The sequence below is a fragment of the Stylophora pistillata genome, chromosome 13, assembly GCF_964205215.1.
Source record: "Stylophora pistillata chromosome 13, jaStyPist1.2, whole genome shotgun sequence".
Taxonomy (NCBI): Eukaryota; Metazoa; Cnidaria; class Anthozoa; order Scleractinia; family Pocilloporidae; genus Stylophora; species Stylophora pistillata.
Window position 1 is genome coordinate 24292233 of NC_142531.1, and position 16687 is coordinate 24308919.

A 16687-nucleotide genomic window follows, 5' to 3' on the forward strand; every position below is an offset into this window, starting at 1 on the left:
CAATTATAAAATGAACCGACTTTAAAACGTAAACCATTATCTCCTCAGTGTGGATTTCTTTTAGTTCGCTGGATCAAGATGAACGTTAACTCAAATATATTATTATGTTTTCCCAAAGTTACCATGCATCGGCAGAAAGACAACTCTATCCTATCCCAGTTTGAAGTTACGGTTAACCTTCAGAGACACTTTTCGATATGTCGCCCCTGCACGTGTCGATGACGTATCAGAAAAGGATATTTAAAATATTTTGTCTAGGGTTGGACGTGTGAACACTGGACTCGAAGCATAACTCTTTCTCCCAGATTTTCCTCAGCCTTGGAGAACTCTAGGACGAAGAAGGACGAAGGCAAAGAACAAATGGCGTTGTAGCGACAAGAAAAACCTAATCAGCGTTAACATCTTAAGTTAATTTCCCTTTATTCCGCGAAGTTAGCAGCAGACTAACCTGCTTGGTGGAAGGGAGTGCCTGAAGCTAGGAAGCTGAAACAGGGAAAGGAAGGTATTTTCTTTTCACTTTTGTAAACAATTTCCGTCTAGCACTTCTTAAGTACAAAGTCCTCTGAGACAAGGGTACTGAGTTATGTTGGTCAATATAGATTTATGAAGTTGGTGGTAACCAGTGTTTTTCTTTGACAATTTTTCCCCTATTCAGTCACAGCGACAAGCACTCCCCCTCGTTCTGCTTGTGCTAGCTATGAGAAAGCCACGCCGGATTTCCATCTCGCGACTGATAAGATTTTGTGTTAATTGTCATTGAATCCCAGAATATATTCCCATATGTCTCAGGGCAGCAACTACTAAGTGTTAGGTTTGCTGTGAATATAAATATAATTTTTAACGTCAATAAAAAGTTGATCCCAATCCGGCGGTGTTTGCTCAGTACAGTATGAAACTCAGGGATCGATGCGCAAAAATCATAGTTAATTAAGAGACGTCTTGAATTTTTGAACCTGCATCTGTCAGCACGCTTTCCGTATGTCAAGGAACTTTGTTTATTACAACCTGAATCATGTTTCAACTTTCCAACGAACCAACAGTTACCTAGCCGGAAACAAAGAATTTTTCCCATAGTCCTGCTGAGGAAAATTACTGTTTATGTTTACCATGACATCGAACCACACGCCAATCAGTAGATATGAAAAGTGAAGACATCAACAAACACAACGTAAATGGATCGTTTTTCTCTAAGAAGTAAACGAAGATGTGAAAGGTCGTTTCTTAGCGATTAAACTCTCTCGATCCAATGCCCTGAGGAGGAACTTTCTGACAGCTAAATATACGAGTTGTGAAACAACCTGCAGATCAATGGTAGATTCGAAAACGAAGACCTAAGACCCTTACGAAAACGAAGACCCCTAAGAAAAGGAAGACTCGTTACGGAAACGAAGACCCAAAAGAAACACAACTTTTTCAGTTCTCTTGATTCTGTAGTCTGTTATATTGTACCGACTAACAGAAAAGAGTGTGCTCGGAAATTGCGGCTCGGTAGATGCGTTGCGTGACGGTTTTTAAAAGACCCCCTACGAAAACGAAGACCCATTATTAAGGTCGGCATACACGAGGGGACTAGTCCCTGCGACTAGTCCGTGCGACTAGTCCCGGCGACAAGTCTTTGAAGGGTTTACACGAGGGGACCGGTAGCAGGGACTAGTCCCTTAAGGTGTTCACACGAGGGCACTCAATTGCGCAAGAACATAGGAAAATTAAGAGGCAAAAGATGTTTCTTAGTCTGAGGCGTTACACGAAAACAATGAAAATTTGGCAACTTTTCATTGTAACACTATTAAACATCAACGCAAATGAACTACACTTATTCAGTCGGATTATTCATGCTTTTACGTGTTCCGTTTTTTTTTTTATTTATTTATTTATTTATTTTTAACAGACACAGAGTCAAATAGGGTAAAAATTCCATCAAAACGGCTCCAAGACATCTGTATATCTTTACAAAACTAGAAATAGTTTTTTAATCTTCAGTTGTAGAAATCTAGAATTCAGGGAAAATTCATAGAAACTGCAATGTTTACAAATACCGGAAGTCACGCATCAGCTGACCCGTGATTGGCTTATTTACCGTTTAGTCGCAGGGACTGGTCGCACAAACAGTTCACACGAAGGGACAAACGTTTGTTTCATGCGACAAGTCACTGCGAATGGTCGCAGGGACCAAATTTCGGTCCCTGCGACCACAGAAATGTGTAGTTCACACGAAGGGACTAGTCGCATGAAACTGGTCGCTGGGACTAGTCGCAGGGACTAGTCCCCTCGTGTGTGCCGACCTTTGCGAAAACGAAGACCCAATACGACAATCATTCACAGAAACTGGAAACCACAGGGACGTGTTATTTCGATGCCTTGTGTGCGTAAGCTCAAAAGGCAAAATTGTAAGACTTTCAGACGCTAAGGCCACAAAAATAATAAAAACACGACTTTTTCAGTTCTCTTGATTTTGTTTTTTTTTTTGTATTTAGTTATCGTAAACTGGCACGCAGCGCATCCACTGAGCCGCAATTTCCGGGCGCACTCTTTTCAAGAGAACTGAAAAAGTTGTGTTTTTATTGGGTCTTCGTTTTCTTAATGTGTTCGTTTTCGTTGGGGGTCTTCGTTTTCGTAGGGGGTCTTAGGTCTTCGTTTTCGGGCGTCTTCGTTTTCGAAACTACCACAGATCAATAGTTCACTGCATTTAGTCCTATTCAAACCTCAACATTTTACAGTCGAAGCCATTTAAAGACGGCTACTGTACATGAAACTATCTCAACACCGATCATTTGTCAATAAACATGTACATTATCACGATGGCGTGACGCTGTATTTGTCCATAAGTTTTCATCGGTCGCGACAAAGAAAACTAGTGCTAGTTCGAAACGCATAGCCCGTGTACTTTCCTCTTATGTTTGTTCCGGTTTATTTTTAACAATTACTCCTTCGTTCGTTAATGATTAATATTTAATAAGTTTCTTATTTCAGTTTCATTAAGCACGTGTGCAATTATTTCATTCTTCATAGCTATTAGTTCCTGTTGATATTACCAAATTTTTGTCTGCTATTTAGGAATCATCTGCTCTCAATGAGTTACCTACTATCTTTGGGAGCTAGACCAAAGTAAGTCTTTCTTTATTTTACATTTAAAATATTTCCTTTTGTCGCTATTATTGGTTAGTTCACTTTATAATCGCTTCATTGTTAATTAGGCTAGTGTTACATTTCTCAGGGATATTTTCTTAGTTTAGTTTCTGCTGTATTTTTCTTTTAGTTTAAACCACACAAATTCATCCACACAATTAAATTCAGCTACAACCTTCAATTAAAACTCTGCAATCTTCAATCTCTGCTTCGCCCTTTTCATCCGTGATTTCACACCAATTTCTTTATATTCATTTATAAAATTGATTACCTACCACATTTAATTAAACTGTGAATTCTACTGTGCGTTCGAGTTCTCCGCTATACTAGTAACCTTTGGAGGTTGCAAATAAGAACAGAACGTTTTTCGATATTTCAGCAGATTTCTGCACATTGTAAAGTAAAATACTTCACTTTTGCGAGCGCATGGTTAGGTTTTAAAGTTTGGTCAACGGTCGAGTCTTACAAAAAGAACTCGGTAGAGCACTTAAACTTAAATTTTTGCCCGGTGGTGGAAACTTATCTGAATTTGAACAAACCAATCTTTAAAAGTTCAAAAGTTCAAAAGTTCAAATGCTGGGGGGAATTCCGGGGAAGGGGGGGGGGGGTTTGAAACTTCTAATGGATCGATCATTGCATGATTAGTTCCTTCAGCTTTGCCCCCTCCGAGATTCATCACCCGCCCGTTCCCCAGATCAGCTGTAAGTGCCTTCGGTTTTTGTTGTCTTGTTAGGTTTACGTACGTTTGTGGTGCTGACATGCTGTCCACCTTACAGAAGGCCGCAAGTTCACCTCCTAAGAAACTGAAAGTTTTGCTTTTGTCATCTGAGTGGTGGTCCAGGAAGGGGGGGATATCAACCTTGAACAGAATACTTGCCAGACAGTTAGCTAAACACCCGTTGGTCGAGGTTACAGTCTTCCTTCTTGAATGCAGTGAAGACGAAAAGAAGGACGCCATCTTAAATAACATCAAGGTTGTTAAGGCAACAAAGCAGCTTGGCCTTGAGGAACATGTTTGGCTCCTTTTTCCACCCGATGATCTCCAAATTGACTTAGTAATTGGCCATGGGGCTGTCCTTGGCGCTCACGCAAAAGTTATCAGAGACAGACACCAGTGCAAGTGGGTCCAAGTTGCTCACACTGCACCAAAGGAACTGGGCATGTGGAAATCCTACCAGGGTTCCGTCGCAAGAAGTGATGATAAGCACAAAATTGAAGTTGAACTGTGTGAAAAGGCTGACTTTGTCGTTGGAGTTGGGCCAAAGTTGGGTGAGTTATTTCAACATTATATTGGGTGGTGTAAAATTCCTGTTGTAACTCTCACACCTGGAATTTTTGACGAATACTCTGACATAGAACACGTACCTAGAGAGAGCAAAAGGTGTCGAGTTTTAGCATTTGGCCGTGGAGATAAGGAAGATTTCAAACTGAAAGGATTTGACATCGCAGCTAAAGCGGTTGCCAGGCTAAGTGACACAATACTTATCTACGCCGGTGCTTGCAAGGAAGACCTTCAACAGGTTACTGATAGGTTTTTGGAGTGCGGTATTTCTCCAAAAAACCTTGATGTAAGAGGTTTCCTTGAGACCAAACATGATCTTATCAGGTTATTTTGTGAAGTGGATCTTGCGATCATGCCTTCCCGGACGGATGGCTTTGGACTAACAGCGCTTGAAGCTTTATCTGCTGGCCTACCTGTCCTTGTGAGTCGGAACACGGGATTTGGAGAGGCACTCAGCAAGATCCCATTTGGTTCAATCTATGTGATTGATTCCCAGGATCCCAGTGTGTGGGCCGACAAAATAAAACAGGCTTGGATGAAAGACGAGAAAACGCGTCATGAAGAAAGTAACCATCTGCTTACCTTTTACAAAAAAAAATACAACTGGGAAAGGCAGTGTAATGATCTTGTTGCCAAATGGCGCAGCGCTGTTTTCGGTAAGAATCCTCTCTCGAGTAATTGTCAAAAAAGTGACAATAATAGCTCAAGGTGAGACTGGTAAGAGCTAACCAATAAGTGCAGGGATATAGCCCAAGACCTTTGGATTCCGCGCTTCAATGCTTAACCAAAAATGTCTGAGGGTCAATTCCTCATGAAAACAATTTTTTTTCTTCGTCTCATCCTCAAGACTCATAGCTGAGCTCAAAATTTATCATCGTATTCTTATTCTGATGGTATTTGTTGTTGTGATCTCAAACGAACAGAAACAGCAGGTAACTTGCTGGGAGGGGAATCAAAATCAAACAGGGTCCCCTTATGACAAACTTGAGGAAATAATGGAGAGAGGACTAAAAATGCATCTGCATGAAGGGGTTATTTTTCAGTGCACCAAAACAGACACAAGACAACACAGAAAATTGATCATTGTTGCTTGCTTCATAAATGTTTTTTCTTTCACCCAGGTGAAGAAAACAACAAGCTGTCAACAGAGTTAGACAAGGAGTCTAAAGAGGTAGAGTCTGACGTGCAACAGATGAAAATAGAAATGGATGACTCACAAGTGAAACTCAAAGTCACTTCTATTGAATTGGGAAAAACGCAGGCCAGGAACAAGACCTTGGAGAAACATGAACAAGTAAGATATGGAGGTTTCTATTGTAAGTGGAGGTGGTAAGATTAAGCCCGCAACATAATAGTTTGTGTTACCTTCCTCATAGTTTTTTTTTTTAGTACTGATCTCCTTGATCTTGTGTTTAAAAAAAGAGAAATGAGGTATTGATCACCTGTGGTAATTTTAACTTATGGAAGTTGTTTTGTGTTTTCTAGAGCGAAGCCAAAAACAAAACAATGTCCAAGATGGAAGACACCATAACAGAGCTGCAGGGTGCGGTTAAACTCTTCAAGCAAGCTTCAGATAAAAAATTAGGCAAATCCTCTGTTGTCCAAGGCAAAATTGAAAGCCAAAGTGCTAATAGAACTTCTGTGAAGTTGATTCCCTCTCCATCTCAGGAGCTATCTCTAGAAAGTTCTACACCCTCCCAGGAGCTTACTCTTGCTGTGGAAGATGTTACTCATGCAAAGACTTGTCAAGAGTCATCAACACAGACTTATGACACTGCATTTATTCCATGTGAAGCTTGTGTTAGAACGCAAAAAAATCTTATTGAAGTTGGTAACATGGTGATTAAAGTATGTGAATCTCAAGGACTTCCATCTTCACTGGCAAAGCAGAAAAAACTCTTGCGGCAATCCTTGATGGTTGCAGCTGATTTATCGAGGTGGGCATCTGAACAAAGCCAAGATCTTGCTAGAATTACTGATCACTTGGATAATTTATATGCACAGATAAATCTACTGGAAGATAAACTCAGTAGGTCAAAACAAGTTTGTGCACAACTGGAAAAGGAAATTCAAGATCTGGAAAAGCAGTTGTTGGATAAGGACAGTGAAGGTGAAAAGAAGGAGGTAGACCTCAAAGAGAAGCTTAAACAAGTTGTTGCCGAGAAAGATCTGTTGCTAACTGATGCAGAACAATTGAACAATGACCTTATGAAGGGAAAAGATGTCCTTCAGGGTATGGAGCTCAAACTGGCTCAAATGCTCGAGAAAATATCTCCAAGGAGAGCGTAAGTGGATGACGGCAGTGTCTATTTCCCTCAACAAACTTCTAAAGATTTTTCTTGAATTTGTGAAATGAGATAACTTGGTGTTGTGTCAACTGAGTTGATAATTTAAATTGGCTGCCACCGTAAAGAGTATCTAAGCTGACATTTGGAGCGTTCGTCCTTCGACAGAGCGAATGGCTTTGTTAAAATGAGTAAACTAAGAATGTTGCTTAAGATCAATTTATCAAATTCCGAAAATACCCTGACCTTCCCTTAGTAGCTGCACGTGTATTGTTTGTTGTTTTATCTTCGTCATGACTAGACTATCAAAACTGATAGAGTAATTTTTTTTGGTTCAAAAGTGGGAAATTTCTTCCTTTCCGGTTTTCCTTGAATATTCTTTGCGATTGATTAACACTCTCGTCCTCTTACTCAACCAGATCATCCTGGTCTTCACAGTCACTCCACTCATAACCTGATCACAGGCGTCTTGTTTCCCGTGAATTTTCTCCACGTTCTTATTGGTTCCTCGTACTGTTGTCGTTGTTCTGACTGGCTGTTGTAAATGTCTTAGTACCGTGTCCCTCATTTATGACATGTGCTCCTACTGGATAGGCTCATGAACGTTCAAGACACGTGCCACGTTCTCTCGTTTTCTCTCTCAGCGTTTCCAACTTTATTTTAAAACCGTCCAAACTTCGTGATCTTTTTTTAGGTACAAGAACCTGTTGCCTTGTGGAAACAACACAGTGACGAACCTGGACTAATGGAACAACAGAAGGATTTACTTAGGAGGTTTTGTTCAATTTTTTAGCTGTCTTTTAGTTGTTCGCCTGTTTATAAAGTACTAGTACAGATCTCAGAAGCAAGTTCACGAAAATATTTAGATTGGAATTATTTTAGCGAACTGATTTTTTCTTGCCACTATACTTTACTGTTCTTTGTATTGAGAAGGCATAAGTCATCTTTACAGTAAACCCATGCAACTAATACAGCTTTTTCCGTTGTTTATTATTTGCAGGTCTCCTGTTTAGAACTTTTATGAAGAAAACCCAAATGTTTCTCATAAGCGCCCAGCTTATGCCAACCCAGATTTGGATCATGATATCCATAAATCTTTTTGCTATGGTGCAGTGAATGAAAACTACACATGACCAACTGAACGTTACAATATCATTCAATACGTCCAAATAATTTGTTTGAAGGTATTAAAAAGATATTAATACTAATTGACATGTAATTATTAAAGTAACTCTTGAACACAAACCTTGATGTTCCCAGTATTAACTCCGTTGAGCTCTGAGGGAGCAAATATGCCAGGCTGCGCTACCTTCGCTTCAATGTAGCCTGCAGAACAGGCGTATTTTTTTCCTTTTCGTTTTAATCGAACGGAGGCAAGCGCGGGGCGCTTTTGAACAAGAAAATGGCTGACATGATTCACCAATGTGTGTGACTTTTTCTCTGAATTCGAATTATTTTCCGTGTGGAGTTAGATCGCGTGACACTCGGAGAGAACTATTCTATTTGCCTCATTACAATAAACTTTCCAGCAATCAATCAGAACATCGAACAAAGTTCGTTACATTCTTGTTAGGGACAGAGTCACGCAATGTTTTTTTGGTATAAACACAAAAGCTTCTAATTCGATTTAGCAAACATTTTTCGAAAACTCCTCTGCATATTTTTTTGTAAACTAAACATGTGAAATGCCTTCGCAGTAAGTCCAATTTCCCTAAGCAGATGGAAAAAAACCAGTATCATTCATCGGTTTTTGCCCGTAAGGCTCCAGTGAAACACAGACCCCGTAAATTGGGAAGGGAGTTTCTCTCTCCCAAATCTTCCTCGGTCATATACACAATTGTCTCCGAACTTGAGAATATTCCGAGGGCAAATAGCAACTAAATCAGCGCAAGCTTTTTGCTTCATCTGTCAGTCAGTTCACGAGGTTAACGTCCGACGACCCTGCTTTGTGAAAGTGAGTGGATATAGCCTGACAAACTGAGAAACGAAGGTACCCTCTTTTTGTTTCCTTTTGCTTTTATCTGAACAACTTCCGCCTAGCATATTTGCCATAGTGTTTGTAACATACCATCCACTCAAATAAGTGTAGTAATGCGGTTATTGTTAGAGAATTTTGAAGCTTTTGTTTTAGAAGTGACTGATAGGTCTTCCCGTTTTCCTTTTGCTAATCTAAAAAGTGGGAAATCTGCCTCATATTGAGAGCGATAATTGTGCGAGGGCTACTTTCGCTTTCAACTTTCATGACAGACCCTCTGGCTCACAATAATTTGCGTTTATAGTAATTGCGTCCCCTGGTGGACATATTCCCGAATAGTTTTGCTCAAGCAAGTTGGTAGATAGGCTAACTGAAATTTACAATGCAATCAGTTATTATTTAAGATTTAAGATCCGTCGATAACCAGTTGAGCCTAAACAGTTTTGCGCAGTTCAGTGTAGAACGGATTGATCGCAATAACCATTGAGGATAAAAAATGTCTTGTAATTTTAAACTTGTACTCGGCAATCTGTATTTCATATTTTATAAAACTGTGTCCATCGCGACATGAATCATATTCAATCTTTTCAAACGAATCGATAACTAAATGGCTGGGAAATAGCCCTGAATCGTTCGTATTTTCATGGCGACCATTGACGTCAATATATCACCAAGGTAATTATTCATATGTTGCTCATGAAAGTCAGGGTCATTTCGCGGTTTTTACGCTTGGATGGGTAAATATCTGAGCTATACAAAGCCATTGTATAGCTCATGATGAATCCAAAATGTTCAAGAGATTTGTGTGTGTATGTGCATGTATGTGTGTGTGTATGTGTGTGTGTGTGTGTGTGTGTGTGTGTGTGTGTGTATGTGTGTGTGTATGTGTGTGTGTGTGTGTGTGTGTGTGTATGTGTGTGTGTATGTGTGTGTGTGTGTATGTGTGTGTGTGTATGTGTGTGTGTATGTGTGTCTGTGTGTGTGTGTGTATGTGTGTGTATGTGTGTGTGTGTGTGTGTGTGTGTTAATTTAGGTCTTACCTCCGCTGTAAATATTTAATTTACACTATTTAAACCAGCTCTCTGGTGTTTTTAGCTACTTAATTATTTCAGGGAGCTGGTAACCCTTAAACAAGTTTATCAAATCAGTTTTTTTACAAATGACTGTAATTCCTAAATTATGGGGTAATAAGTCGTTGTTGTTGTTGTTGTTATTGTTGTTGTAGAGACCAAGAGGTTTTGAAGTGTGGGTTGGAGGGCGACTTATTGTTTGTAGTATACAGCGTCTAAGCTGAGATTCGTGGATTAAAGTGTTAAAAATAGTCCAGTGTCGGCTGAAAGATATTTTATTACACCCATGCTTTTTTTCTGGTCGAAGCCCAAAGACGGAAACTAGTTTTGGCGAGCCACTGGTTTGGAGGGCTACTACTGGAGAATATCAGTAGAAGTTTCGGTCACAACAAAATTTTCCAAAAAAAAGCGTCGTGATTCTTTCTGCTTAGTTGTGCTAATTTCCATCATTTTCCTTCGGGAAGCATTTCAAATTTAACTTCTTCTCATATAGCTGAGAGATGTGTGAAATAATAGTTTCCTGTAGGCATTTTTGGTATGTTCCACAGAAGTAAATAGTGATTTTTGCGCGCCCTGATTGGCTAGTTCGGAAGTGAATATTCACTTCCTTGCAGTCGAAGAGACAAAACTGTACGTCAGGAGTTTATAAAGTTCTGACCATTTTTCAATATATTTACAGAAATCAATTAATTTTGTGGTTTTTATGTGGTGTATACTAAACCAATTATTCACCTTAGTGTTAGGCCTAGTTACGTCGTGCTACAGTCGAATTTCATTCAGACGAATTTAATTCAAGGTCCCACAAGCAATTAAATTCGACGATAGCGTGACGTCTAAAACGAATTAAATTCGTCTGGTAAATTAAATTCGTCCTTGACGTTTTATATCTGTCTTGGTAAGACGGATAAAATATCGATAACGCGTCTTCAGTTTCAACGTCGCACTAGCGTCGCGTCGAATGAAATGCATACATTTTCTTAATGTATTTCAACCGCGCCATATTTGTTTCAAAATGACACCTCTGACCAGAAGCATCGCATTTTTATTAATTTATTTCATCTATCTTAATTTTCTTCTTTTAATGTATTTAGTTATCGTACTTCGAATATTTTACAATTATTGTTGTAATTAACTCATTTTTATATGGAGGTCCCTCATGAAAACCACCCAAGGCTGATGTGGTTTCCTCCTTAAATAAAGTTTTACTTCACTTCACTTCACATTTGGGAAGAGAATAAACCTCGATCGTATTGATCTCGACGCATAAAACCACTCCACGATTTACGTCGACGGAACGACGAATTTAATGGAATTAAATTCGTCTGAATTAAATTCGATTGTATAGCGCGACGTATAAACTAGGCTTTAGTAAAAGTGGTGGATATTCACCTCCGCTCCGGCGAACAACTGTCAATTATTCATTGTGCAATAGAGGAATATAGAAGACTTTTAAAATAGCGAAAATCGGTTTCCTACAACGTCTTTATTTTCTTTCTTTGTTCACGGTTTTGTCCACCAATTTCTCCACATCTCAATATGATAATTTCTCAATTTCTTAGAACCTACTAAATGAAATTTCTAACTGTTAATGTTAACTCTCGTGATTTTCCTTCGAACACCTCTCTGTCAGCTGATAACTGGGACTGAATCTTGTAAGTCAAGTCTCAGCAGTTCAATTAGTTCAGAATATCAGCTTAAGGATTTTTCTCCTGGGGGATTTCTCTATGCATTGCATGAATAAGTCTCCAATTACCCGGCTAGTGCACATTTCAACTGTAATTGTCTTGGCTTTTCTTACTTTCGTAGGGAGGTGTACATTTGTGTGCTGACATGCTGTCTACCTTGCCAGCACAAAGTTCATCTAAGGAAAAATTGAAAGTTTTGCTTTTGTCATCTGAGTGGTGGTCCAGGAAAGGAGGAATATCAACACTGAACAGAAAACTTGCCATTCAGTTAGCTAATCACCCGTCTGTTGCGGTTACAGTCTTTCTTCCCGAGTGCAGTGAAGAAGAAAAGGAAGAAGCTGTGAGACATAACATTAATATTGTTAAAGCCATTAGGCGGGTTGGGTTTGAGGAAAACGTTTGGCTTTGCTTTCCACCTAGTGATCTCCAGATTGACTTTGTAATTGGTCATGGAGCTGTCCTCGGACCACCAGCCAAACTTATCAGCGACTATCGCCAATGCAACTGGGTCCAAATCGTTCACACCATACCAAAAGAACTGGGCATGTTCAAAACTTATGGGAATCCCATTTTGAAGAGTGAGATGAAGCACAAAGTTGAAGTCGAACTTTCAGAAATGGCTGCCTTAGTCGTTGGAGTTGGGCCAAAATTGAGTGAAGCTTTCCAAAGTTATCTTGGCTGGAAGAATCCCGATGATGTTGTTACCCTTACCCCTGGAATTTTCAACGAATACTCAAACATAGAACATGTACCTATAGATAAGACAAAACGTCGAGTTTTGGTATATGGTCGTGGAGATGAGGAAGATTTTGTTCTGAAAGGTTTCGACATCGCAGCTAAGGCTGTAACCGATTTAAGTGACACAATCCTTATCTTTGCCGGTGCTCGCGAGGAAGACTTTCAACAGGTTACTAAGAGGTTTTTGGAGTGCGGCATTTCTCCAGAAAACCTGCAAGTAAGAGGTTTCCTTAGTGATAGAAAGGAGTTGATCAAAGTATTTAGTGAAGTGGATCTTGTCTTAATGCCCTCAAGAGCTGAAGGCTTTGGACTCACAGGCCTTGAGGCTTTATCTGCTGGCCTGCCTGTACTCGTGAGTCGGAACACGGGATTTGGAGAAGCGCTAACCAAGATTCCATTCGGCGATTCTTATGTGGTCAACTCCAAAGATGCAACGGTGTGGGCTAAAGCTATAAAAGAGGTCTTGGGGAAAGTCCACAAAAGGCGAATTCAGGAATCTAACTGTCTGCGTACTTGGTACAGGGAAGAGTACGACTGGAAGACCCAATGCGAGAAACTGGTTGAAAAATTGTTCAGTGTCTTCCATGGTATGTATTTAACCAAGTTCAACTGAATTGCAGACTTAGCATTCTCGTAAGAGTGGGCTGCAGAAAGACATAACAAATTTAACCAAAATTTGTTGTTAGCGCACGATACAAACATTAATGGGATGGTTATTAAATAAATGAACCCCCTTCGGGCTTGCTGCCATATGTCGACTACTAATGTCCTTAGTTGAGAGATTGTCCTCGAAATTCCAGTTTTGCCCTCCAGATTTCGCTTTTCGTGCAATTATATATTTTTCGGACTATATCTCAGCAGCGGACAATATCAGTCGACATACCAGCCACCAGAAGGGGTTTATGTACTACATAATTTGAGCTTTACGATTAGTTAGCATCATTTATTATTATTTTTTCTCAGATAAGCAGGAACAAGAAATGTCTGGCGTGGATGTGTATTCAAACCAAAGACGGAGAATCTGTCCCAGCCCTCCGCAAGAGAGAATGGTAAACAAACCTAGCACCCCTTGGCAAGGAGGCATTGATAAAGCATGTTTATGCCACACGAGGAAACAGCAAATAGAAGACGAAGCAGATCCTCGGAAGCAATTACGGGAAGAGAAAGAAGGACCGCCAGAAAGGTCTGGAGGTGGACAGCGTCAGCAATGTGTAACTCACCAACACAACCTTCACGTCCAGGAGATATATATCCGGGAAGAACTTTCTCTCCAAGTAGAAGAATCTGTTCAGGAATCAAGATTGGAGGGTGGACCAACGATTATAAAAGCTAAAGCAAACGAAAACATCACGAGAAACGTGAGTACTAGAGGAATGCAATCAGCTGATTCTACAGGACAAGAGGCACTGACGACAAGGCTGGAGTCTTTTCTTGGTGACTCAAAAGATCAGTGTGAAAAAACAACCGTCATGGAAGAAGAGGAATTGACGCATTCCAGAAGTTTAAGTTTTCTTACCAAACCGGAAGGAAGATCAGAGAGATTGGAAAATGCATTTTCACAGATGCATCAAAAGTCCCTTGACGAGGCAGGTGCGCGTTGCAAGGAAGAAGATGGATCAAAGAAAAGCGAAGCAATCGTAGAGGAATGGAAGAAAAGTTTAGAGGAGGAGCAACAGCTGAGAGCAAGGATGGAAGGGGAATTAAGGCAAACACAAACTCTATGTACCGAGATGGAAGAAACAATTCATGAACTTGTGCAAACGTGTCTCGCTTCTCAGTCTGACAATGATTTACAAACGTTGAAGGAACAGGAACGAAACAACAATGAAAACATTGCACGTGACCTAAAACAGATGTTACGGGTAGAGCAGGAAGCTAAGACAGAAGCTGATAACTTGGCAGAAGTGCGGAAAGAAAACACTAACTTGAGAGAGAGATTTGTTGCTCTTGAACAGAACTATGTAGCGCAGATGATTGCGAATAGTCATTTGAACAATTTGAGAGAGCAGGAATTGAGAGAAAAGGAAACTCATATAGCTGAACTACTGGACGCATTAGACGAAACGCAACATGCAAAGCTTTCAAGGGAAAAAGAACTGACCCTTGCAAGGAAACGCTGTGTAATGCTTGAACAACAACTGGAAAGCGAAAGATACGTCCCTGTGTCAAGACAATGGCACCCTCAAGCAGACGACTGGAAAATTCCACGAGAGCACATCGTCTTGGGTGAGATTTTAGGTCAAGGAGGCTGGGGCACCGTAGTAATGGGAACGTTTCGCGGTTGCCAGGTTGCCGTTAAGCAAATGCACAATCTGATTCTCTCGCCTCACAATCGTGCACTGTTTGAACGAGAAATGAGGATTGTATTTCGCTGTCACCATCCGAACATTTTGCAGTTTATTGGTGCCACGTTTGACGATGGTAGTCCTTTATTAGTCACTGAATTACTCGACGCCTCATTAAGAAATCTTTTGGAAGAACGACCATTACCTTTAAAAGAAACAGTTACCATTGCTCTGGATGTTGCTAAAGGCTTAAACTACCTTCATCTTAACACGCCTCTTCCCATCTTACATCGAGATGTCACCAGCACTAACGTCTTGCTCTGGAAGAGAGATCAACACTGGAGAGCTAAGCTGGGTGACTTTGGAGCGGCAAATTTTATGCGCAAGTGTATGACTGTTGCACCGGGTGCATTGTCCTATTCAGCTCCAGAAACTTTCACCGGTAACCAGACAACAAAGGTAAAGTTGCTTTCTATTCATTTTGCAAATCAGTTCAATGAAAAAAAGAGATCGCGAAGTAAGAGCCCAAGGAAGAATTGTAGAAAAGACTCGTGATGCGACAACGTTTCAGCCGTTCTTCGACGTGACTACTTTCGACACAAGACATTGTGGAGTGACTGTGCCTTTGCTTTGCGTCTACACACTTTCAGTAGAATAGTAAACATTACGAAAGGTTACACCGAGGGTGAGAGTTTCCCTTTTGTTGTTGCAAAGCATTGTTCTGCAAGAACATCGACTTCATTAGAGGAAAAACCCAACGACTTACTGAAAGTTATTGAAACGAACGCTAAAGCAACCCACACGACTAAAGTAACTATACTGTATTTAAAGAGCATTTCCGAAACCATTACGGGGATCATATAACTCAAGACCAAACTATCTCCTTGCCCCATGTATGTAATCGGCCGATCCGTTTGTCCCATGCCAAGGTTCTGACGGGTTCTTGAAGATATAAATCTCCCTGAAATTTTATTAGGTAGTAAGACATTTAAAATATCACCAGAGACCGTAGCGTGTAACGAAAAATCGACGCTATACTTTTCTCTGACTAGGTTGACGTGTACAGTTTTGGCGTCCTGCTGTGTGAGATGTGCATTAGAGAACTTCCGGATCCCGAAATACGCCATGAGCAGATTCTCAAGGTATCAAGTAGTGCAGTTCAAGGGCTTATTCGGCGGTGTGTTTTACGCAATCCCGAAGAACGCCCCTCAGTGAGGGATGTCATTCCGTTTCTTAGCTGGATTAAAGAAAGGGATTAACCAGAGGAGTATGGTAGAATAGCTATCGGTTACACCCTGGTAATGGAAGAAACACTGATACAACCTAAAAGTTTCACCGATTGGAGTTCAAATTTTAGTCTGGGTTTCGTAACTTACCTTAGTGTTAGAGAACTTTAAAATTCTCATAAAAGATTTTCGACAGAGACAATTGATAGAAATACGAAGACATCAGTATGTAAAAATGCAACAGAATCAGTTGTTCGTAATTATAATTATGATGATAATTGTTGTGCATAGGTTACGTTTTTTGACACAGTTTACGCCTATTGTTAATTTGTTATAGCTTAATTGAAGCATACGCACGTTCAGACTTTATAATGATGATGTTTATGATGTTGATGAGTCTTTAGTGGTAGAACCGCTTGACTCTGAGACTTACACACAAGAGAGTTAGTACAGGGACAAATGAAATATTCACATTTACATGAAAAAGAGTTTTCTGGATAAATGTTTCCTTGAAATGCAAGCTTTAGGCTTTCAGTCTTGAGCCTTTTAAAAACTAAACTTTTTTAAAATACTTAATTTTTTAAGTGTAGGAGGGAGCTTGTACATATGTTAAGTCATGTTGGCATACATGTTTTTACTTTTACTCAACACTTGAGGATAATTTTTCTGAATTTGATGATTTTGATTCATGATCAAAGGAGGAATCTATATTCAGTTAAAAAAAAATTATTAAAACTCTATAAAATAGTTACCGATGATATGTGTATTTTGGCTCGCAGTTTTATATGAGTGTAAATATCTGCTATTTGGATTAAAGTTATCTTTGATGAACTGAAGTAGTCGAACCATGGCTTATCAATTATTGTCTTGACTATTCATTCCTTTTATTCTTTAGTATCGACAGAGTAGAATTACCTATATATTTCTGCTTCCGAATTTTTCGATTTGGATGTAAGGTTAAGGCGTTAGCAAAACACTGTTATAATTCACTGAAAACACCATATTTTTACCACAA

At 39.8% G+C, this 16687-nt stretch overlaps 2 protein-coding genes across 5 annotated transcripts; both read left to right on the plus strand.

The window, feature by feature from the left end:
• Positions 1-83: 83 nt before the first annotated feature.
• Positions 84-7901, plus strand: LOC111341021 (uncharacterized). Of its 4 annotated transcripts, XM_088743287.1 has the most exons (7): positions 84-502; positions 3055-3105; positions 3860-5064; positions 5530-5702; positions 5894-6693; positions 7388-7467; positions 7694-7901. In XM_088743287.1, the coding sequence occupies exons 2-6, from the start codon at positions 3071-3073 to the stop codon at positions 7437-7439; spliced, it is 2265 nt and encodes a 754-aa protein (XP_088599413.1). In that variant the 5' UTR covers positions 84-502; positions 3055-3070; the 3' UTR covers positions 7440-7467; positions 7694-7901. The 4 variants fall into 4 exon arrangements, with proteins under 4 accessions (XP_088599413.1, XP_088599412.1, XP_088599415.1 ...); XM_088743286.1 differs by lacking the exon at positions 84-502 and having other exon boundaries at positions 3002-3105; XM_088743289.1 differs by lacking the exon at positions 84-502 and having other exon boundaries at positions 3002-3105; positions 3860-4395.
• Positions 7902-8510: 609 nt separating this feature from the next.
• Positions 8511-16503, plus strand: LOC111341032 (uncharacterized). The gene is made up of 4 exons (XM_088743285.1): positions 8511-8683; positions 11545-12748; positions 13125-14905; positions 15499-16503. The coding sequence occupies exons 2-4, from the start codon at positions 11569-11571 to the stop codon at positions 15703-15705; spliced, it is 3168 nt and encodes a 1055-aa protein (XP_088599411.1). The 5' UTR covers positions 8511-8683; positions 11545-11568; the 3' UTR covers positions 15706-16503.
• Positions 16504-16687: the final 184 nt, after the last annotated feature.

What these genes read in the sequence shown, in the direction of transcription:
- LOC111341021 (XM_088743287.1), top strand. Translation starts at nt 3,071, where the DNA reads ATGAGTTACCTACTATCTTTGGGAGCTAGACCAAA. An exon ending in TCTTTGGGAGCTAGACCAAA is followed by an intron (nt 3,106 to 3,859) that starts GTAAGTCTTTCT and finishes TTGTCTTGTTAG; the next exon opens with GTTTACGTACGTTTGTGGTG. An exon ending in CCTTGGAGAAACATGAACAA is followed by an intron (nt 5,703 to 5,893) that starts GTAAGATATGGA and finishes TGTGTTTTCTAG; the next exon opens with AGCGAAGCCAAAAACAAAAC.
- LOC111341032 (XM_088743285.1), top strand. Translation starts at nt 11,569, where the DNA reads ATGCTGTCTACCTTGCCAGCACAAAGTTCATCTAAGGAAAAATTGAAA. An exon ending in ATTGTTCAGTGTCTTCCATG is followed by an intron (nt 12,749 to 13,124) that starts GTATGTATTTAA and finishes ATTTTTTCTCAG; the next exon opens with ATAAGCAGGAACAAGAAATG. An exon ending in CCGGTAACCAGACAACAAAG is followed by an intron (nt 14,906 to 15,498) that starts GTAAAGTTGCTT and finishes TTCTCTGACTAG; the next exon opens with GTTGACGTGTACAGTTTTGG.